Genomic DNA, 24,684 nt, shown 5'->3' on the forward strand with positions numbered 1-24,684 from the left:
AAAAACTCCTCAGGATCCTCACAGCTCTTAAAATAAAACCCTAACTCCTTTTATGGCCTACAAGGCTGACAAAGATTCTTTGCTTGACCAAATTTTAATTAGTCTCCTGAATGTTCTTCTAGGCCCATCTGTACACTTCCCCATAAAATCCAGTTTTAGCAAGAACACTGCTAAGTCAGTTCAACCAGAACCCCCCGCCCTCCATATCTCATCACCCTCCCCATCTGATCACTTTCCTCATCCTCCACCATCCCCTCTGTGATGTCCCACTGCCCTGGCCTGTCTTCAGCATGAATCCTAACAAGTTGGTTCCAGAATCCCCCTCATCCCTGATGTTTCCTCTTAGTAATTTTCCATCCAGTGACTCCTGCCCTGTTCCTTGGGTATAATTCACTTGTCCATGACGTATTCAGAGTTGATGCCTATTCCATACCAAGGTTTTTCTTCCCTTATTGCGATAGTTCTGGGGAAAAAAAATCTGTTGTTTTAACTATCGTCCAGCTTTGGTTTTTCTTTGAAAAGGCCCTGCATGATCTGAGTCCTGCCTAAACACTCTGCCAATATCCCCAGTCCTCCCATCACTAGGTTCCAGAAATTATCATGTCCATTTATTTGTTTAATTTTTGTATTCATTTACAGTTTTTCTACCCTGTCTAGAGTGTATGCTTCATGAGAACAGAAGTCTTGACAGACTTGCAAACTGCACGATTCCATCAATGCCTGGCCCCTATGAGGCCCTAATCAGTATTTGCTTAGTGAACAAATGAATTAACACATCACGACTTTTCGACTTCAGGGTCTTTGATTACACTCTCCTTCAACTTTAATCATGGCCAATTCACTTTCATTCTTCATAGTTCAGCTCAATAGTCACCTCCCTAGAGTGGTTTTCCTTGACCATTCACCTTATATATCTTCTTTATACTTCTAATCATAACCTATTCATAATCTTGATTGTTTAATCTATAATTGATCTATAGTTCACCTCCTCCACTACAAGGTAAAGTCCATGAGGGCAAACTTCTTTTCTCTCTTGTACATCACTGTATTTGCAGTCCTCTGTGGAGTGCACGGCATACAGTAGGCATTGCTATAGTATAGTCACATCAAAATTAATTTGACTTAAGTTCAACTATATATATTCAAAAATAATTGGAGGAAAGATTCTGCTCACCATTTCACTCAATGAGCACAGGGCCCAGGGTGACTAGAGGAGCAAGAACCATGTTCCCTCATTTCTTTGTTTCGTCACACTGCTCATCACATAAGTCTCTCATACCCAAGGGAGATCCTGGGTGTTTTTGTATTCATGTTTTCTGATATTGAGGAATAACTTACTGTCGGATATATTATATTTTATGGATAATTCAGAGGGTTTATCAAGGTGGGTTTTGTTTTTTTGGCCTTACCCGCTAACTTCAGAATCTAACCCATGCATAAGGGGTAACTGCATAGAAAACATCTGTCTGTTGAATCCTGAATGAAAGTTAGTCTTTCAGGAGAGCACAGAGAAAAGCTGATGTATAGTTTTACTGTTTGATACGTGTTTGAGATTTTAAATGTATTTGCCATTCACAGGGAAAACATGGTTATTTTTAACATAAAACTGTATCATAATTAAGCCAACAGGATTTAAAGAGCATAAGAACATTGTAAACTCTCCCGAGGACTTATTTTCTTGATCTTATCATGTGTGAGCTATACTGAGTCTTAGATTAGAGCAATAAAGTATTTCTGCTAAATTATATTACACAATATTTGTATAGCATTCTATAGGGTATGAAGCATTTACACATAATATCATACTGATATTTGATACTTAATCTTGGGAAAGAGGTAGTAGCTATGGCTATGGGATTTGTCCATGATCATATAGTTAGCAAACTGTGATTATCAGGATTAAATGCAGGCATCAGTGTTCAAGCTGCACACTTCTGTATGACTCCACCCAGGAGAATCTGAGCCAAACTTAACAGGAGTACCTACTCCAGTGAGGGAAATTGTTTTTGCTGGACTCTTAAGAACTGGAAATAATTCCCGGACTCAGAGCTATAACCAACAAAGAGAAAAGTGCTTCTTAGTAAGAAGGGAGTCAAATGCCTCTTAGCATGAAGGAAATGCTGTTTGGGGCGTTATGGGATAAGTAATAGCCAAAGTGAAAACTTCCATACAGAAGCATATGCCTTTTAGCAGCTAAGGAAACAAGATCTTCTCCAAGCAGTGATATGTAAGTGGATGTTGTACCTGTAACAGTCCCAACCCCTACTGTGCAGGTATAAAAGATAAATCTAGAGAAAAAAGGTCTTTATGTAATCTCAGGCAATTGACTCTAAGAATAAAAGATACTTTAAAATTTAAGGATTTACCATATATAAATTTGTATCATACCTATCTTCTAAATCTTTTATCGAGCAAGAATTGTTATATTAAAGAAGATAGTCCTGAGTGGCACGTTGTGTGTGTGTGTGTGTGTGTGTGTGTGTGTGTGTTTGTGTGCAGACACTGCGTGGGTACACCAAAGAATTGGAACCTTGCAGCTGTGGGTATTCAGCTGGTGGAGATGAGGGTGAATGTTACGTTTAGCGGTCAAGGCTGACTCCTTCTTCCCTCTATCCGAGGCTTGGTGGGGAGAGTCAACACAGCTGTCTGCTCCAGGCAGTAAGGGAATTAATTTTCAGTATACAGGTATAAAATTATTTTCTGGTGATTACAAAAATAACAACCATATTGAGGAGAGAATATTGAAAAACACAAAAATAAGGTATTTTATCACAAATAAAATATAACAAAATTTATCACATTAATTTCTATACAATTTGTAAAACTTTATCAGAAAGCCTGACTTCTTTTTGTATGGTATCATTTTAGATACCTCTTTTGAAAGAAACAGTAAGACATTTTTTGAAAAGAGTAAAAGTTAACAAAGTAGCAATAAAACAAAGATATTCTATTTTAGAAAAGAAGACAACAAACATGCAAAAAATTTGTCAGTAGTAGATAGTACGTAAGTGTTCTAACTACTTGTATCACATTGTGCTCTTAAGATAAATAATGGAGATGGTGAAAGAGTTTCTTAAAAATACTATAATCTGGATGATCAGATGCCCCCATCCCTTGCTGATATATGTTTCATTACTAATTACTTGGTATTGTATGTAGTTTTGGAAATTAAAACAAAATTCCCTTTGTATAGATGAAAAACTGTCCAAACAGATTTTTATAGATACCTGAGTTGAAATGCTAGCTTCAATACTTAATACTTGTCTGGCCTTTATGAAGTCAAAGAACCTCTCTGTGTCTCAGTCTTTTAATTTGCAAAATTACAATAATACTACCTGCTTTGTGGAATTCAGAAAATTAATGAGATAATAATCCACGTCAAGTGCTTAGAATACAGCTGGGCACAAATGTTGTGTTCATACCATGTTCACTCAAAAAGATGATATCTATTGGAATATCCTGAAGAATATTATGATTGGCTCTCTTCAGGAATTGAGAGAGTGTCATATGGATAACTTTTACTTTGCACATATGATTTAAAGTTAATTTGTATGATAATTTTTAGCTATCATTATTATTATTGACAAGTAATACTTCACTGTAAAAAGTTGTAACATTTAGAAAATACTAAATATTTTCTCTCTGAACAAGATAGAGCAGCTATAGTCCCATTTTTCTGAATGAGACTAAAAACAAAATAAGACGGAGAAGTAAGTCCTGGAACCTATAGTGGCAATTTTGGGAGAGCTGGGCCGGTAAACAATGTTAGGAAAGAGGGCACAGGACACCAGGGGTGGGAATGGGCAGGAGTGAAGTTTAGAGAACTGAACCCCGGTCATAGCTGTTTAGAGACATCCTAATCCCGGAGACTTTCCCTTGCCTTGAGCAACAGCTCCACGGAGCAACTAACGTATTCAAGTTGAGGATTATTATCACGGAATTTGCCATCAGCCACATAGAACCTGAAGGAGAATGTTCAGATCACAACAGCATCAAACCTCTATTTAAAGCCCTCTGAATACTAAATATCATTCTACCAGCCAATGGGAAAGCAGAATTCAAACTCTATATCCCTTCTCATTCAGGATCATTGAGAGGTCGCCAAGACAAGTTGACTAAGAACTTAATGTGAAAAACGACCAGATCACACTGCTTTCTAGAATAATTATTCCCAGATCACACTACTTTCTAGAATAATTATTCTCAACCTATGAATTTTATATCACAAAGGGCCTGCAGGAGTGTGCTAAGTTATTTCAAATGATAAATGTTGTTTTTTAAACAATAACATATTTGGAAATTATACTTTACAAAACTCTCATACTTATTCCTATTAATATTGAATAAAAAGCACATTTTACCATTAAGTTCAGAATTTAACTTCAACTAAATTCAACACAAATTCAATTATTACTATATAACAAATTATAGTAGTATGTTTGATATTAAAAATATAATGATGATGACCAATAAGTCTGAATGAAAAAGTGATATGATCCTTGTAGCATTAAATGAGACAACGTACAAAATATTTTTTCTTGTGTCTGACACAAGATACATGCTTAATAAATGGGAGTGGTGTCTACCATTAGTATTAACAAGCTACATTCTCTACCTTTGTCTTGTAGGTGTTCACAGTGTACTTTAAATACAGTAAAAAATGTTTGGCATTTACAAGTGTACGAAAAGGATGTTTAATATGGTCAAGACACTGTTATATGCAAGTTTCATTTTTATTCCCTTGGGTTAAGGATGGATAAAGCTAAGGAATTATGTTCTACCATATAATGTCGGCTAGCCAGATAAGCTAGAAAAACACTGTCATGGAATACTAAAGAATAGGCCTGGAGACTACTCAATAAGAATGCCAGATGTCTCCTTCCTATTTTATTTTAATCAATTTCAAATGTTTTTACATTTCACTAGATAATATCGTGTGTTAATTTCTAATTTGTGATGCTAAATCTTTGGCTATAGCCTACTTTTAATATAGATGTACCAGGCAGGACCATCTGTTTATTTTGAGCTTTAAAAAATATTTTCAATGTGTAGATTTGCTGAATGTAATTCAATTTACACATGAAACTTAATGCCTGGCATTATTCTAGTCCATTGATTATGTGCCAGTTGAACCATGTTTATATTACTCAGTTTATTATGCAAAAAAAATTTAAAAAATAGATAACGTTTTTCAAATGTGTCCAAATATTTTAGCTTTTTCTCAGAGGATAAACTGTAGCTATCAACAATTAGCAAATGTGTAAATTAGTATTTAGTATTAAATTTCTGATTAAATATAAGACCCTATTTAAAGAAAGAGTATACAAAATAAATACAATATTTTTACCAGCTTTATTACTGGTGGTTTACCATACTGGAAGGTGGAGTGTATCTGGTTACCACCAAATTTTTTATGTAGCAGAACATTCAAAATATCATCCTTAGTAATATAAATGGAGGACGTTTTTCAGAAGTTAGTGTCTTTTCTTGATTATCGACAGGAATTTATCTAACTTGAATTGTTAGTGATGTTGTGAAGAATTTCTAGGTTGGGTTCTAAAGTTGACTGCTAAGACTGTCATCAAATTGTATAGGAACACAATGAAACCAAACCAAACCAAAACTAAAACGAAGTTTCAACTGAAGGGCGTGCCCCAACTGGTATATTTGAATCTCAAATAATATATGTTTCTGCTTAGGATTCTGATTCTATTTCCAACACAAACTCCCACCCAACCACCTTCACAGAGTGATTCTGCCTGTAATACAGACCTGATTCTGGGGGTAAAGTATTTTGCATGTGAATAGTTAGGAGGCAAAATAAAGGTTGGGGAGAAAGGACAGTTGGTAAGGACACATGACCTTCAGAACTGCAACTCTTAATGATCCCTGCTCAGAACTCCTTTGCGTTTACTTACAAATGTGCTACAAAATTACCAAAGTAGTCTTTCATTTCCAATTATAACATACAAAATTGGGAAATATGTCTGAAAAGCACGTAGAACTTATTTGCATACAGAAGTATATAATCAATCCCATTAAATTAACTACAAAATTGTAACAAACTTGTTTTAATAATGAAAGGTTTAATAGTGCTTCTAGATGAAGCTATTTTTTTTAAAGTCCTGATTAATGAGACGTATGGCAAGAAAAATTACCATAACAGTGAATGCTGATTCAGGATCTTATTTTTATTAAGTAGTTTATAGTGAGGGCTGTAACTATTTCTCTATTTATAGTGGCAGCTCTGGTTAATTACCTTGTAATGTATTGTGACATTAATGCACTAGTAAACTATTGGAATTTATATCCTTTTTCAGTAATAAAATCTGTAAATTGAAAAATGCACATAAAGTCATCACAGGCATAAGTTAGGTAACCAAACGACATGTATGATCACATTAGATTTAAAGAACAGAATCTCTCACATTTACTCATCACTGAGTAACTGACACTGAATTTATAAACTTGGGCTACTTTAAAATGTAGATTGCAACATTTTATTCAAGGCTATTTGGTAACTTGCTACTACATTTTCCATATGGTTAGTAAGAGCATGTTGGTCACAAATAAAATGTACAATATCAAAGAAGAAATATATTATGACAAACAAATGCATCAAGTTCACAAAATATTTTTTCCCAAAAAAATGAGAGCAAAACTGAAAGAAATCAAGAGACTTGCAAGGAGATAGGACGGTGACATGTGGATTAAAACCAAAATGATTCTGGTACTGGCACAAAAACAGACACATAGATCAAGAGCCCAGAAATAAACCCACACATTTATGGACAGCTAATTTTCAACAAGGGAGTCAAGAAAATACAATGGAGAAAGGAAAGTCTCTTCAATAAATGGTGCTGGGAAAACAGGACAGCCATATACAAAAGAATGAAAGTACACCATTGTCTTACACCATACAGAAAAATTAACTCAAAATAGATTAAAGACTTGAATGTGAGACCTGAAACCATGAAACTTCTAGAAGAAAACATAGGCAGTATGCTCTTTGATATCTACCTTAGAAGCATATTTTCAAGTACCATGTCTGACCAGGCAAGGGAAACAATAGAAAAAATAAACAAATGGGACTACATCAAACTACAAAGCTTCTGCACAGCAAAGGAAACCATTAGCAAAACGAAAAGACAGCCTAACAATTGGGAGAAGATATTTGCAAACCATATATTTGATAAGGGGTTAATATCTAAATTATATAAAGCACTCATACATCTCAACAACAAAAAAAAACTAACAACCCAATTAAAGAATGGGCAGAAAATCTGAACAGACATTTCTCCAAAGAAGATATACAGATGATAAACAGGCACATGAAAAGATGTTCAACATCATTAACCATCAGGGAAACATAAATCAAAACTACAATAAGATAGCACCTCATTACTGTCAGAATGGTTATAATTAACAAGACAGGAAACAACAAGTGTTGGAGAGGATATGGAAAGAAGGGAACCCTCGTACACTGCTGGTGGGAGCGCAGACTGGTGCAGCTGCTACGCAAAACAGTATGGAGATTCCTCAAAAAATTAAGAATAGAACTACCATACAAGCCAGCTATTCCACTGCTGGGTATTTATCCAAAAAACATGATAACACGAATGTGTAAAGATACATGCACTCCTACATTCATTGCAGCATTATTCACAATAGCCAAGACTTGGAAGCAACCTAGGTGCCCACCAAGGGATGATGGATAAAGAAGATGTGGTGCATATGCACAATGGAATACTACTCAGCCATAAAAAATGATGAAATCTGGCCATTTGTGACAACATGGATGGACCTTGAGGGTATCATACTAAGTGAAATAAGTCAGAGGGAGAATGTCATATACCTATGATCTCAATCATAAGTAGACGATAAAAACAAACAACAACAAACACCAGAGACAGAGATTGGATTGGTGGTTACCAGAGGGGAAGGCGGGAGGGAGGAGGGTGAAAGAGGTGATTAGGTACACATGTGTGGTGATGGATGGTAATTAGTCTTTGGGTAGTGAACATGATGTAATCTACACAGTAATCAAAATACAGTGATGTACACTGAAATTTAAAAAAAAAAGAACGGGAGCTAGTGAAGGATTTTAGACAGAGGGTGTCTTAGTATGGAGGACAGATTAAAGAGAGGCCAGTCTATAAGCTAGAAATCACTTAGAAGGCTGCTGCCATGTTAGCAAAGAGGAGAAAGAGATATCAAACAATGAGGAGAAATAAAAAAACAAAAGAACCCACAAAATGATTCATAGGTGATATACAACTTGAGGACACACACAAAAAAAGGATGAAAATGTGATTTTTTTCCTTTTGGAAAAATAATTATACAATTATTTTTCAAAACAGAGTTTTAAAACACAATTCCAAAGTTAATTCCAAAACCAATAATTAATTCTCTGTCTCAAACACCCAAAGCACAATTGCTAATAAAAAAAAAAAAAGTACCAAATAATCCAAAATACTTCAGATGAGAACAGAATAAAATGGCAAAATATGTAAGCACTCTGATGTGTTATTGTAGGTTAGATAGTTCATATTTTGTACTGAAAAGTTTCCTGGCTAATATTGATAACTATATTAACACATTTTTTAACGTTGTTGGTTTTGTATTGCTAGTTGTCTGTAAAATATACAAGGAATTAACATATAAAGCAATAATTCCCAAAATATTAACATGCACATAGACTAGTGGAAATTGATACAAGAAAGGAGAGAAAGAATAGAGAGAGCCAGAGGTCAATGGGGAAGGGAAGATCTAGACACATGTCTCATATTCTCAATATGTATAAAATTATAGTAGAAAAACAGAAAAAGGAAAGCTAAAAGGGTTAGCTAATGTTAATATTTATGTAGTTCAAAGGATATTGCTATAGAATTCCACACAAAAAAAACAATTATTGGAGATAGAATTTCAAATTATTTAAAGAACCTAATTTTTCTTATTGTATAAATTCAAATAAAAACATATAATATACATGAGATTCTCTCTTTCTGTTTATATATATACTTATATATGTAAATAGACATAGATATAGTTCATTTGTATAATTTGACTGCGTATAAATAACAACAGTGTATAGTATAATTAAAAATAGTAAATTAAGATGAGAGGTGACAGTTGAAAGGAAATACTTTGTGGTTCCAACGTAATGATATTATTATGCCAACTCTATCCTATCTGCAATATTCATTTTTAAATGAATTAGTTTTAAGAACAAAGCACAAGATTTTTTTGCAATATTATTTTGATGATTTATACAAACCTCTTTATCTAATTAAATGTTAATTTTTTGAAAATTGCAGGACTGTGGCACATGAGCTCGTCACTATAACTACAATTGTATTAACCACAGGGTAGTTTAGGAGGGTCTCTGGATCAATATATGTAGAGGAATGATATGAGAAATAGAAGTTATGAAGATAGTTGTCCTAATGTAGACAGAGCACAATATAAGGCAGATATCAAGCAGAGACAACTGTTGGATTCTAGTGATTCATTCGTTACCAGGTCAATAACATCACTACTTTTACTAAGATGATGCTTTTTTTTGGTGAGAGGAAGACTGGCCCTGAGCCAAGATCTGTTGCCAATCTTCCTCTTTTTGCTTGAGGAAGATTGTCTCTTAGCTAACATCTGTGCCAATCTTCGTCTATTTTGTGTGTGGGATGCCACTACAGCATGGCCTGATGAGCAGTGTGTAGGTTTATGCCCCGGCTATGAACCTGTGAACCCCGGGCCAAGAAGGCAGAGTGCGTGAACTTAATCACTGTGCCACCTCCAGGCCCGGCTCTTAAGGTGATGCCGTTTTAAAGTGAAACTTTTAATAATGCCTACCTACTTATTTCCTCTTCGGGGTCTAGTTTATATCAGGTATTTGCCAGGAACTTGATACTTACTCTTTCACTTAATCATCCTAATAGACTTGCCAGGTGGCATTATTATCCTTCTTTTACAGAGGGCAGACAGAAGCTGCCCAAGGTCATGCAGGTCTGCCTGGCTCCAAAACCCAATTTCTTCCCATATGCCACAGCTGTGAACCCAAAAGCACATGGTAATAGCCACATTTTATCTAGGGCCTACCAGATGCCAGACTTTGTTCTGTATTATCTCTCATCCTCACAAAGACACTGCAAAGTTCTTATTTCTGACCTTCTACGTAGTAGTTGAAGAAACTAAAGATAAGAAAGGTCTAGAACTCCTAAGTTTAAATTTATTGGCTCTAAATCCCTTCATTTTATCAGTTTTTGTCTTATTTCACTCTAAATATATTTTACTCTTTATCTGCCTACCTATGGCAGTTTGAAATGGTCCAAATTCCTCTCCTTCCTGCATTCATAGTCCTTTGGACATTGTTCCTCCATCAAGAGATGGAGTCTATTTCTACCCTCTTAAGTCTGGGATTGGCTATGTGACTTGTTTTGGCCAATGGGACATAGCAAAGATGACACAAGCTTGAAAAATACCTGAACTTTGGGACTTGATTACTTACTCTTAGGAATCCTGTTACAATGGGAATGAGCCTGCTGGATGATGAAAGCCCATATGGCCATCACCCTGGATGACATCAAAGTGAATACCAAATAAGTGAGTGAGTTCCCTCCCTTGCAAAACCAATCTGCCTGCTAACTAGTAAACATCCAGCCTCAGCCAAGTGAGCACACACATGACTCAACCAACTCTGAGAACCATAATAAATGTTTCATGCTTTAAGTCATTATCTTTTGGAGTGGATTATTACACTACCCTTCCCACAACCTTACAGTATTCTTCCCCAATCACACTGGGATCATGTCTAAAGAACTGAGTTATATTGAAGTTACCAACCTGCAGAAATAGGCCTCCAGCTTTGGTAGGAACAACATTCTACTAAGAATTAACAAGTCTAAAACTATGCATCAATTTAAAATTCATCTATTCCTCATGATGAAGGATTATGTAATCAACATCCAGTTAATCAATATAAAAACTTTAGAGACATTTCTGCTCCTTTCTCTGAATCCATTCAGTCAAATGCCACGTCTCTTCAAAATATTTCTCAGGCCCTGACAGTGCTGTCAACACACTGTTAACTAATTTCCCAGTCATTTTTTATCTGGACTACTGAAACCATCTCCCTCTGCCAATCTCTCATCATCTACACTGACTGGAAAGCTATTTTTCTCATATCAAGAACTGATAATATTATGATGTAACACCCCACTGACTTAGGAATATTTTTTTAAAAATTAAAAACATTTCATGATTTTTTTCCAGGATAAAATACAGACTCTTTGGCATGTGATACAGAATCCTTCACAATCTGCCTCATTGCATCTTCCAGTCTCTTTCTCTAAAACTGCTCCCATTTTACTGTGCACTCAGCACATTTCCTTAAAAATATCACAAACTTTCCCATAGTCGTGTTTTGGTTCATTCTGCTTGCTCTTTGTGGGATTCCCATTGTCATCCCTACTCCCTTTTCTTCTTGAAAAATGAGGATGCGTCCTTAGAATCTTGGTTGCTACCTTCACTTTCAGTCACTTAGATAGGAATCGTTGTATGAGTTCTTACCATGTGCCAAGCACAGATCAGTGGCTGGAGGAGAAATAATAATTATGACCCTCTCTGCCCTCAAGGACCTTACAGAAGAGAAAGGGAAACATGTACACTGAAAAATAAAATACAATGTCTTAGGTGCAATAAGTGAGGCAAGCACAAGGACATTTGGAGAACAGAGACATGCACTTAGCTCCTCTCTAGTACGTAGTCAGGTAGTCAGAGAAGGTTTAACAGAGGAACTGAAGATAAAGGAGAGCCTTGAAACACTGGTAGAAAGTTGTTGGGTAGAAAAGAAAAGGTAAGAGACTCCTGGCAGAGAAAATAGCATGAATAGAAAACATGCTCATAAAAGTCAGACCTAATGACTTCTATTGTATCAAGTAACTAATACTGTTGAAAGTATAAGAAAATATATTGCATTACTTAAAACTGAAAAATTAACCTTAGGATATTTGGTATTTATAAAATTCAAAGGTATGTCTATATTACATCAGCTTTGAACATTATAAAACATTTTGGAAATCATTAGTAAGTATTTCTTTAAAAGCAGAAAGACAAATTCTGTATTTAGCTTATGAGACAATAAATGTTACTTTCAATTTGTATGATGTTATTTTTAAAAATCTCTGAACAGGAGGCATCAATTTAAAATACATAATTTTAATTTATACTTTGTGGGTTTTTTTGAGGAAGATTAGCCCTGAGCTAACATCCGCTGCCAATCCTCAACTTTTTGCTGAGGAAGATTGGCCCTGAGTTAAATCTGTGCCCATCTTCCTCTATTTTATATGTTGGATGCCTGCCATAGCATGGCTTGATAAGTGGTGTGCAGGTCTGTGCCTGGGATCCGAACCTATGAACCCCAGGCCACAGAAGCAGAGAGCATGAATTTAACCACTGTGCCACTGGGCTGGCCCTAACTTACACAGTTTTAAAACTAAGTGATCATTAAGTACTAAAATGACTTTCAGAAAGAATAATAATAGAATATAAAATATCACTCTGCAAGGAAATAAATCTGTGAATATGACAGATTAAAACATCTTAATTTATAAAAAATAGGATAGTAGAAGAAGAAAGTTCCAATAAAAATAGTAATGGTTATCTGATAAGCTCTAAATTTAGTTGGATTTCAACTAGTCTTCCACTAGTTGAATTGCTAGGGATCCCCATTTCTTGTTTTGGTTTACAAACATTTCACAGAAAAATATTTCACATTTTACTTCATTTTATAAAGAAGACTTACTCTTTTGTTATCAGATTCCTTACACACCATTTCCCCTGCTTTTTAAACAGGTACTGCATTGTAAAATATATATTTACACCCATCTTTAATTTAGTTACTTGCCTTCATCCAAGAATGAATAGAGTTTCTCTTTCTTTAAATAATGATAAAAAAAAAACTCACCTCTGACAGGGGGTCTTTCTAGCTCAGAGTCAAGGTGAATTGGTGGAGAAATGTAGGACACCTGTCCATGATGTGCCTGCCCTGTGGACCCAAAAATAAATGGTGAGAAGACATTGTAGTTATGTCTCTTCACTTTTTTTTTGTCTTTATGATGTCACATTATCTCTCTTCACACTGAATTAATAGCCATTACAAAGTGGAGACAGATCTATCCAAACATAGAAACATTACGTGTCATCCAACCATCAACCAATTAAATCAATTCTTCTTAAACTATCTAGCTTTTCTCTTTTTCTGGTTAAATTACAAATTTATTGTGGAGTGACACTTTAAAAATACAATAAAAATTATTGACAAGACAAGTGAAATGTAAAAACTAAACATAAGACAAAATACAAGTCCTCAGGTTTTATTGTTAGATTAAATAGACATTAAGTACTCTATCAATTTGCTGTAAGTGCTTCTAAATATTTACTCTCAATTTCTGCACTTATTTCATTGTAGATCAGTAATAAACAGTCTGCAGACTGACATCAATGTCAGATAACACTTTGAGTAGCACTTATTTAGATAACTTTATAATCCTGATTATTTATATTTTATTTTTAAGATTTGCTTCTACTATTTGAATAGAAAACTACTCCAATCCATTTATTGTATTTGATGGAAAAATAATAATTAACCACAATATAAAGAGCAGGTAGATGGATTCATTCTTTATTGGTTGCAAAGAATTCGGCCAGTTCACATACATATTTGTAGTATACTTTCTGTCTTGTGACAGATTCGAAGGCCCAGATGCTGACCAAAAAAACTGCTAGCTTAAAAACAAAAAAAGTTTCTAATGCTCAAAGTAGCTATAGCTTGTATACTAATGATCCAGTAAGCAATTAGGATTTTGAGGCAAGAAAGCATAGCTACAGAGTCAATTCAAATTCTAAAGCTACTTCATATAAAGAAGGTTTGGGTAGAAGTGGAGGACCCACTACTTTCTTTCTACAATGGGAATATGCAGTTATATTTTACACATTTACTATAGCAATTTATAGGGTTGTTAATCTCTTTTCCTAAACAAGGAAAGTTAATGATACATAGATTATGATAACAGTTAGAGTAACCTTCCCGTTTCAAGTAATATTCGACTTGTAATAAACTCTGCTGATTCCTCTTATGAGGCACATTTCAAATAATTAATATGGCTCCCTGTTGATAGTAGCTGCTGTTGCTCCCAGCATTTTTCTAGCTAACAGCAGACACAGTGGAGAGGCTGTAATATACAGAGCCCCTCATAATGGTAACTAAGAATATTGTGCATTCACTGGCCATGTTTCAGTGGAATACTAAAAGCACTATTATAAAAGAAATAAGATGGTGATTGTGCACTGTTAGCAGTCCATGTGTAATACAGCTTATTAAAAACTTCAGATTATCTTAATTATACAAACACCTGATGCTTACCTAGGCTGCATACTTGATGGCAAAAACATTATTATTTATTTATTTGTTTTTAAAGACTTTATTTTTCCTTTTTCTTCCCAAAGCCCCTCAGTACATAGTTGTATATTTTTAGTTGTGGGTCCTTCTAGCGTGGCATGTGGGATGCCGCCTCAGCGTGGCTTGATGAGCTGTGCCATGTCCGTGCCCAGGATCTGAACCAGTGAAACCCTGGGGCACAGAAGCAGTGCTCGGGAACTTAACCACTCGGCCACGGGGCCGGCCCCAACATTTTTATTTTTAAGGTCCTGTGTCATTACAAATGAATTGGTTTGAAACTTTATTGATCATGAAAATGAAAATAAGAATCTTTCGCTTCATATTGCTTCAAAATAATCTCAGCATATAAAATAATATTGATTTCATGTCTCATCAAGGAACACGGCTTTTACCACATATAATAATAATCACCATGCACTCATACATACATCATCTCCTCTTATGCAACCAACACCACTATGAGGATTTAAAGCTAAGTTCTATGTTAATTATACATATTTTTAAATCATAGAAACAAGCAGAGAAGATTAACTAACTTGTTCAAGTACATGCAGCTGGTAAATAGCAAGGCCAACGGCATTTTGACTCCAAATCTGAAGTGTTTTCATCTATATTATATTTTTTCAGTATACTAAACCTGGAAAAAATATGTATAGATTTTAATGATTGAACTCTGACAAGTAACTGCTTTTGGAACTGTCACCCCTACATTCAGGTTGAATAAACAGTCCCTTTAAATGTCACATTTGCTTCTGTTCTCAGGATAAGCATGTAACTTCAAGGGTGCTCAACAGGGATACCTTTGGTCGCCCGAGATCACAGCGTGTATATCCCCAAGGGGAATGGGGCTATCAAAGAGCCAGAGCAATGGGACCAGGATTATTGAAAGCCAAGTCCTGAACTTGGTTTTCATTCACTCTCCAAGGAGAAATCTAGCAAACTGCAGGATGAGGTGTGGCAGAGAAAGCCACAGTGGTAGGAACTGACTGAGACACTAAGCCTTAGGGGAAGGCCAGAAATGCAGTCATAAATTTCAACTTGGTGATTGAGATTTCTGATTTACAGAACAAAAACTAGAAATTATGGAGGCTGCTGTTGATGGATTCCATTAACCAAATACTTAAAACGATTTCCGTTTCACTTTAGATCAGTGGTATTCACACATTTATCTCCACAAAAACATATAAAAGGTAATAAAACTTATTCTAATCTGTAGTTAACTAAGGCAATAATTCTCAGGGTGGTAATCACTTCATCTGGGAGGGAGCATCCTGTGGGAGGGCTGTGCAGAGTTTGAAAAAAACCCCTCTCAAAGTTCCACCTTCTCCATTAAGAATTACTGCAAAATAATAGTAATAATAATAAATTCCAGTTAAAACTATAAATAACTTCTATATACATTTCTCTTAGACACCTGGTGAATAATATTCAACAAAAAATGTGATGAGTTCCAAAAGAGCTTAGGGAGATAAAAAGCATGGCAAACACATACTGTTTTTAAAGATCAGACCAGAGTCCTCTTAGACAGGGAGCATGACTACTCTCTCATGTATCACATTCTCCACAATGCTCTACTGTCTCATGCTAGACTTGCCCGGTCCTTGTAACAGAAACTTTATATATCTTATATATCCAAATATGCGATGTGCTGCTCCAATTTTGCCCCTACTTTTTCGAATTAAAAATATATATATCTGCTTCTTTTTCCTCCTGAATTTTATTTTATTTTTCTTGAACTTTAAAGCAAAAAACTCTTACTCAGATTTTGATTAGAATTACATTAATCCTATAATTTGGAAAATAAACAGTTAAAATATTCATCTTCATATATTTTTTAAATGGATCTCCATTTGTTTGAACTATCTTTTAATAAGTGGCAATAAATCAATTTTGAAGTTTTCTATATTTTAGTTATAAGAATATTTTAAGTATTCTATTTTCCCTATTTTGAACAAAATTTTAAAATTTTCTCGATAACTTTAATTGAACTTTTTTGATGGATATTGTTGGAATTATTAGTTATTGACTTCGACCTTCCTAGTTCCTTAGAGTTAGATACACTGATAATAAAATTTTAGTTACTCAATATTTAATTCTTTTGTGCAGTAGAATCTAAACTTTAAAGATTGATTTTATAGGATGTCCAATTTAGGGGACAGAGTTTCCTGGTGCTGCTATTCACCTGTCATTTTACCTTAAGCTCCTACAAAGTACTCACCAAAGAAATGCACAATGCTTAATGATAGATTTCGTAAAAGAATTAAAAGGGAAGGGAAAAGAAATGCTTCCTGGTTTATTGCTAAGGAGTCTGAAAGAATAATGGCAATAGGGAAACAGGTGGGTGGCTTATGATACATTTATGTGGAGATATCATATATATGTGTGTGTGCATATATATACATATATATGTATATACATGTGCATATATGTGTACATTTATGTGATATATCTATATTGACATATAATTTACATACCATACAATTCACTTATTTAAAGGATGCAATGGCTTTTAGTATAATCACATTATACTAAAATAATGTGCAATGAACACCACAATCAATTTGAGACCATTTTCATTGCTGCAAAAAGAAATCCCAAGCCCATTACCAGTCACTCCCCATTTCCTTCAAACACACCCCAGCCCTAGGCATCCACTCATCTACTTTGCATCTCTACAGATTTGCCTATTCCAGACATTTCATATAAATGGAATTACACAAATATATGGTCTTTTGTGATCAGTTTCTTTCACTTAATGCAATTTTTCAAGGTTCATCCATGTGGTAGCATGAATCAGTATTTCAGTCCTTTTGTTGTCAAATCATATTCCATTGTATACCACATTCTATTTAATCATTCATCAGTTGATGGCCATTTGGGATCATTTCTATTTATTGAGTATTATGAATAATGCCGCTATGGACCTTTGTGTTCAACTTTTTGTATAAACATATATTTGCATTTTTCTTGAATATATATACCTAGCAGTGGAATTGCTGGGTCATATTCTAACTCTATGTGTAAACTTTTGAGGAACTGTCAGCCTGATTTCAAAAGAGGCTGTACCATTTTACTTTTTATTAGGAGTATATGAGGGTTCCAATATCATAGAGACCTTTCTCAGTTTTCTTTTTTTTTTTACAGTAGTAGTGTAGTTAAGTTAGAGTTGACCAGATTTTGAAATAATTAATATTAGGACAATTGTGAAATCTAGGAAGGGATCAATCTCCTCAAGTGAATATTGAAAGATAAAACAGAGGGTTTGGGTCAGAAGTTGTATAGTTCATTCACAGTGAGAAAATAGAAGGCGGAAAATGATTCAGCCAAAAAAAAAAAAGAGCATTTCACATTCTAAAATGAAAATGTGGGGACTCTCCAGCGTCAGTTATGCCAAAGATGTAGAAATTTTAAGGGTGCTAGTCAACAGAACCCATCACTATAGCAAAAACCCAAAGGCCATTATGGATTCTGGAAAAGCCATTATTTTTCCATCTTCAATCTCTTTTTCAACTTTCATTTAATTTCTATTTCATTGAGGAATCCTGTTCAATTTCTACTAAAGTTCAAATATAGAAAAATATTTGACCAGCATTTGGTACAAGAAAAGGCCTTTTCTCTCTCTTTCCTTCTACTGTCAATACTTTACTTGCACATCAGAGCAAAGAAATACATTTTTAGAACCATGGACTTTGGAAGGAAAAAGGCATTTGATAGCTTATAATCCCAAACCTACATTTTAGAATCAGGAAACAGACATCTTGAGAAATTGGTGACTTTCAAAAGTCAAATCAAGGTGCTGGTTGTCAAGAGTGATGTCAGAGGATGGTAAGAAAGGGGACACTTTACAGCTAGCCTCCAGGAAACTGCCCACAACCCTCATCCTCTCTTGCCTCTGAGGCCTTCCTTATTATTTTCAAGGTGTGAGAGGCATTATCTTTCACATGTTGAGACAATAAAAACGTTGAAAACTATTTATTTATGGATATATGTACTTTTTTTCCCGTAGGCTATGCCTACAAACTAAAGACAATTTAGCATAACAGAAAAGATCATGCCCAGGGAACAGAACTGCCTGTGTCGGTATCTGAACCCTGCCACTTTTTAACCACTTAACAATCAGCCATGTAACTTATTAGCCAACAATTACCAAGTTAACTTCTATGTGCCTCAATTTCCTCACTTGTATAATGAGGATTATAAAACCATTTACCTTATAGGGGTTTTTTGAAGATTAAATCAACTTATACATATGTAGGAATTAGAACAGTGCTTCGTACAAAGTAAAGTATTTAGAATTTTTAGCTATTACTATCATTATTATTATTACAGATTCGCTCGTTCATTTCTTCATCAACCAATATTAGTTGAGCATCTAACTCATGACAGGTATCTTCCTAGGTGTTTGGCACACATCACACAACCAAATAAATGATAATCTACACTCTTACATAGAGGGGCACAGACAGTAAGCAATTAACACAATAAATACATCAATAATATTGTATATATGAGATGCTAAGGGCAATGGAAAAAATTAGAACAGGCTAAAGGGGATCTGGAGTGAGAAGGGCAGGTTGCAATTTTAAACAAGGTCATCAGGGAAGGCCTAATTTAATTTCCAGGAACAGCATTTGAAGAGTTCAAGAAAAGACAGGAGATAATATCTGACTTTTATAGGAAACTGCAAAAAGGTAAAAGCATAGATAAGGGCCCAAATCTAATTTTAATGATTAACAACAAAAGAATGAAATGTGCTGGTATCAGATGCTTTTTTCTCACACATTAATTTCAAATTTTACACATATTCATAGGCATATTAATAATGTCATCAATGACAAATGAATAAAAGAAGACATAAATAAAATACGGAGCTATGCAGTTGGAAAAACAAACACAACTTTCTTCCTAAAGTAAAGCCATATTTTCCTACCATCGAGTCCCCATTGGTTTCTCTAGTTATACCATCTTTCAACTCAAATTTTCCTCATTTTCTGTATGGTGCTGTAAACAAGTTTAATAGTTTATGGCCCTCCAGGCAGATTTTAAGCCTTCTTTTTGTTTGTTTGCTTTAAATTTTCAACTGCTAATCTTGATTATTTCCTCTAGAGATCTGACATCTCTCCCTCCTTAAAAACAGTAAAATAGATCTCTATTTTTGCTCCTGGGATTTTTACCAATGTTATCATTTTCCTTTTAAAATCTTTTGGATGCTAGCAAGTTATATCTCTGCATCTCTCTGCCCTCCTACAATAACGATTCCATGTAGAATATGGGAACCTGTACTAAACTACATTTAAAAACGACATATGGAATTTTTCCAGGTTTCTCAAATACTCTGAAAGTAGTTAAGCCTCCTCAAAAGAACCCCAAAAGTTTAATTTCTGGTTAAAAATAATCTCAGCTATGATAAAGAATACCAGAGGTCAATGTGTAGTTTGTGCTGATGGAAAATTGGGCATGCCCAGCATTATAAAACCTTGCTTTTTTTGTCTTCAAATCCCAGTCTGACTATAACCATCTGTCATTTTTAAAGTGAGCTTTCAGTTGAAGATGTAAACACCAATCAAAAGTAATCATCAAAGAGAAGAGTTGTGAAGTTGCCAATTTGATACCCATCTTTTCACTCTGGCTTTTTTCCCCCTTCATCATGTTATTCATACTTATTTCCAGTGAATTTAGTAAAATATGAGGTAGCAGAGAAACAACTACATGCTTGACTTATTCAGGATATAAAGTCATTGATGGAGGTGCAAAGGTCACTGATGGGCTTCTCCCCAGTGGATATTACTTGTCACACAGAAAACGGATGGAATCATTTGAAGCAACGGTAACTTTCTTGTTTGTGTGTGTATATGTGTGTATTTCACTCAGCAAATATTTTTTCAGTACCCACTCCCTTTGGTGGTCAATATTAACAAGACTATATAAACAAGATAATGTCCCTCCCCTGAGACGTTTCAGGTTAGATGCAGGATTAAGTAACTACAGCGAAGTGTGATACCTACCTTGACAGAGGTGAGAGAAAAGAGCACAACAATAGCCTCTAACTGAGGTAAATGAAATGAGGGAAGCTGAGACTGAGGGAACAGCAAGTGGTCGTCTAGTGAAAGACTATGGTGGGTATGGGGCAGCAGAGGGAACATTATGAGTGGATGCTTACAGATCATATGAGTAAGAGGGCTAGGGGACAGGGACCACAGTGGAGGGTGGGCAAAAAGGATGATTAAAAAATAATAAAAATTTTCTGAAATGTACATAAAAAATAAGGAATAAAGAAAATATGCCTATTATCCACCATCAATTCAATATGGTCAATTCAAGGCCTGTATTGATTCATCTCCCCCCTCCCATGCCCCTTTCTCATCCTAGAATATTCTGAAGCAAATTCCAGGCATCATATAATTTCATCTGTCAATTATTTGAGTATGTATCTATAAATTATAAGGGCTCTTTAAAAATAACTATAATACTATTATGATACCTAAAAATTAAGAAGCTCAAATTCAATAAAGTAATTGTCAGGAAAAAATTAATAAGTCTGAAAGAGTGAATCCTTTAGCCTGCAAAATATCCCATTGGTCATAGTATTCAAAGTGTGTATTGGAATGAGGTCCCATTGGTCATAGTATTCAAAGTGTGTATTGGAATGAGGAATGCTTTATATTTATGATGAATACTGGAGTTCACGGATAGAGAAGGGAATCTATTTTATAAAGCCATATAAATGCTTTTCTTTCGTTCACAAGCATGAAAAATAGACTTGGTAGTCAAATGACAAACACTGCAGTTTGGAAGTACCACTTCAAAAATTATTCCACGAAGTCTCAAAAACCTATTGTAGCAGGCATTACAATAATAAACTGGAGGGAAAAAACGAAAAAGAAATCAGAGCATTTATCTTCCCTAAATTTCTAGTTTTTTACAAGCCTTCAAAAACAAACAGGAATGAACACATTAGAACACTGAAGATCATATTAATAAAAATGGCTGTTTTCTGAAAAGCTAATACTAAGCAGCACCATGTGAGGTAAACATTGTGTCCTATTTTAAAAATGCAGTAACTAAAGCTCCATAAGGTTAAGTGCATTTTCAAAGGTTACACAATAGTGTATGTGGGAATCAGGTTCCAAATCCAGAGACCATGTTCTTTCTATATAGCTTACTGCCTCCACATCCTATAAATATATCCACGGGGGTGGGGAGAGAAAGCAAATATACTACAATTTCTAAAACATTAGAAAGTTTTAGTTCTCCATTTCCAGGCTACCTAAAATTAAGTGTTTACATTACTAAAAGACTAAATCACAAAACCATCAGGATTCTAAAATTACTTTTCTCAGACAATGAGCAAAACATTATGTTCTACTTAACAAGAGGGTAGTTATATTAGCCCTCTTCTGGAGTTTCTTTATTTTAATGGATTCCTTAAAAAGGGTTATTAGGGTTCAGTCATACAGATCTCCTAGAATCATTGTGATTTCCAGAAGCTAGTAAAAAGATTTGAAGTGGACCTCTCTCCTGCCACACACACACACTCACACCTTTCCTATTCTTTATCACCAATGTACTGAGCTCATGTTTTGCAGATAGAGTAAAAAGAAAATACTTTACTATCCAAGCAGTTAACATTCAGGCCTATTCCATTGAAGGTGTGTGTATTCAGGGTGGGGAGCATGACAAGCTGGATTAGAAAAGTTAAAATTTGGTTAACATAGGCAAATCTAATCAGCAGAACTGAGATGTCAGTATGAACTCCAGGGTCAATAATTCCAGTTGGTCAACTAACACACGACAGACACACAGAGACTGTTTCTAGGCCCCCTTTGCTGCCAGAGCAATTCTGATTTAGGAATTAGAGTTACCTCAGATATCTGCTTACCGCTTGTGGTAGACAGAACAATGGTCCCTTAAAGATGTCTACTTCTAATCCCCAGAACCTCTGAATGTGTTATCTTATATGACAGAAGGGACTTTGCAGATGCGATTAAGGTTGAGATGGGGAGATTATCCTATCTAATCACACCAGTTCTTAAAGGAGAAAAGGGAGGCAGACGAGTAGGTGAGAGTAATGTAATGTGAGAAAGACTAGACAAGCCCCTGCTTGCTTTGAAGATGGAGGAACGGGACCAGAAGCAAGGAATGGTGGCAGTTTCTTGAAGCTTAAAGTGACAAGACTCTACAGAAAGAACTGCTTTTAGCTTGGTGAGACCCATGTTAAACTTCTGTTTCTAGAGAAATGTAAGATAATAAATTTGCATTGTTCAAGTTTCTAGGTTTGTGGTAATTTGATCCAGCAGTGATAGAAAACTAATACACAGTTTAATAACTGATATTTATTTTAATTCTAAAAACTTCTGTTCTTATTAAACGTACTAATTATTTGAATAGATATTGTATTTACATGGTACATATTCAACTGGAATAAATGATAGCATCTCACCAACCTGACGACCTCCCAGAGGCAATCTCTCTTTTCAGTATTTTGTATATCTTTGTGGAGTTATTCTACGCCCCTATAACACATACACATACACACACACGATCACAAATATTTATTCATTTGAATTGTTGTCATATTAAAACACACTAATACGCTGCATTTTGTCAAGCCTGCTCTAAAAAGTAAATCTAGAGTTTCTATTGTTTAACCACAACATTCTAATGCGTAGAGATCCTTGCATTACATTATTAAGAATGTACCATGATCTAAGTCACCAATGGCACAGACCACTTGACATTCTTTTAATCCGAAATAGGAGAGCATTTCATAAGGCAATGTAATAACTTGATGATTGCAACAAAACAATAAGCATAAAACACACTATTATAATGAGATGGTCAATTGGACAAAACAAGAAATCAAAAGATGAAATGGTTTCTTCAGAAATTATCTAATCTAACTGCTGTAATTTACAGAGGAAGAAATAGGCTCAGATGAAATAGAGGACACACCTGAGGTCACCTCTATTTAAGAGCAGAAGAAGACATAGGATAGTAGTCATATGCTCCTAGTCATGTGCTCTTTCCTCTATACTACTCTGTCTCTTTCTCTTTTTTTGCTATTAGGACTATTTTTTTAGAGCAGTTTAAAAAATTCACAGCAAGATTAAGAGGAAGGTACAGAGATTTCCCATATATCCCCTGCCCCTCACCCCCTTGCATAGCCATCATCAACATTCCCCACCAGAGTGGTGCATTTGTTAAATGATGAAACTACATTGATACATCATCATCACCCAAAGTCCATAGTTTACAGTAGGGTGCCCTCTTGGTGTTGTACATTCTATGGGTTTTGACAAACGTACAATGATATGCGTCCATCATTATGGTATCATATAGAGTATTTTCACTGCACTAAAAATCCTCTGTTCTCTGCCTATTCATACCTCCTCCTTTCTTTATCTTTTTATTTTTATGGTAGAAAATATAGAAAGTGTAAAAACTTGTTTGGCTAACAAAATAGGACTAAGAATGCTGCAATATAGGAAATTAAAGTTTTGTATTACAGTAAAATTTAGAGTCAATCCAGTTTTTTGAAATTATGTAGGTCACAGATATACTATGAGAATGAAATTCATGGTGACATACAGATTATTAGTGTCTAGTACAGAATCAAGGTTCATTAAATGTTAGTTTCTTTACCCCTCCCACTCCTTTAATAAGCATTTCCTTTGGGTTATTTCATTGCTATGTTGTGCATTTCCAACATCTTGTTCATTAGTAAACAAAAATGATAAACATAAGCAATGGAAAATAAATTATTAAAAAAAATTTTTTTATTACCTAATTTTTGGAGGGAGGAAATTAAGACATAAGAATTTTGGATTGACCTGGAATCATTCTCTGTTATGTTCTCCAACACTCAGAATTTGATTATGTGGTGGTATATTAAAATGTAGGCAAGCTTGGCTACTGATTCAAATTTTCTGTTATGTATCAGCTGCATTTCTTGTTAATATTCAGAAACTTCACGGTTCTTTAAGAATATAACAGATATTCTGTACAGGATTATGATAATGAAACATATATGATCTTCTTGATGATATAGCTTTAAGAATGAGTCATTCCAGAATTGTAAATTTTTAAAATAAATTATCTAATGTTAGTTTTATGCCAGTTCTTAATCCTGGAGCTTACAAAGACTGGGTAAAATAACTCTTTGACCCAAATAATGGCAAAAGAGAAAGAAAGTACCTGTGAATTAGCTTTCATTAATTTCCCCAATTACT

At 34.8% G+C, this 24,684-nt stretch overlaps 1 protein-coding gene across 18 annotated transcripts in view; it reads right to left on the bottom strand.

Annotated features, from left to right (window-relative positions):
• Positions 1-24,684, bottom strand: part of ADGRL3 (adhesion G protein-coupled receptor L3) — a 794,963-nt gene that overhangs the window by 239,137 nt on the left and 531,142 nt on the right. For all 18 annotated transcript variants that reach the window (XM_046656118.1, XM_046656110.1, XM_046656106.1 and 15 more), the window contains one exon: positions 12,962-13,042. In XM_046656118.1, the coding sequence (XP_046512074.1) occupies positions 12,962-13,042 (81 nt within the window). The remainder of the gene's footprint in view (positions 1-12,961; positions 13,043-24,684) is intronic.

The sequence above is a fragment of the Equus quagga genome, chromosome 3, assembly GCF_021613505.1.
Source record: "Equus quagga isolate Etosha38 chromosome 3, UCLA_HA_Equagga_1.0, whole genome shotgun sequence".
Taxonomy (NCBI): domain Eukaryota; kingdom Metazoa; phylum Chordata; class Mammalia; order Perissodactyla; family Equidae; genus Equus; species Equus quagga.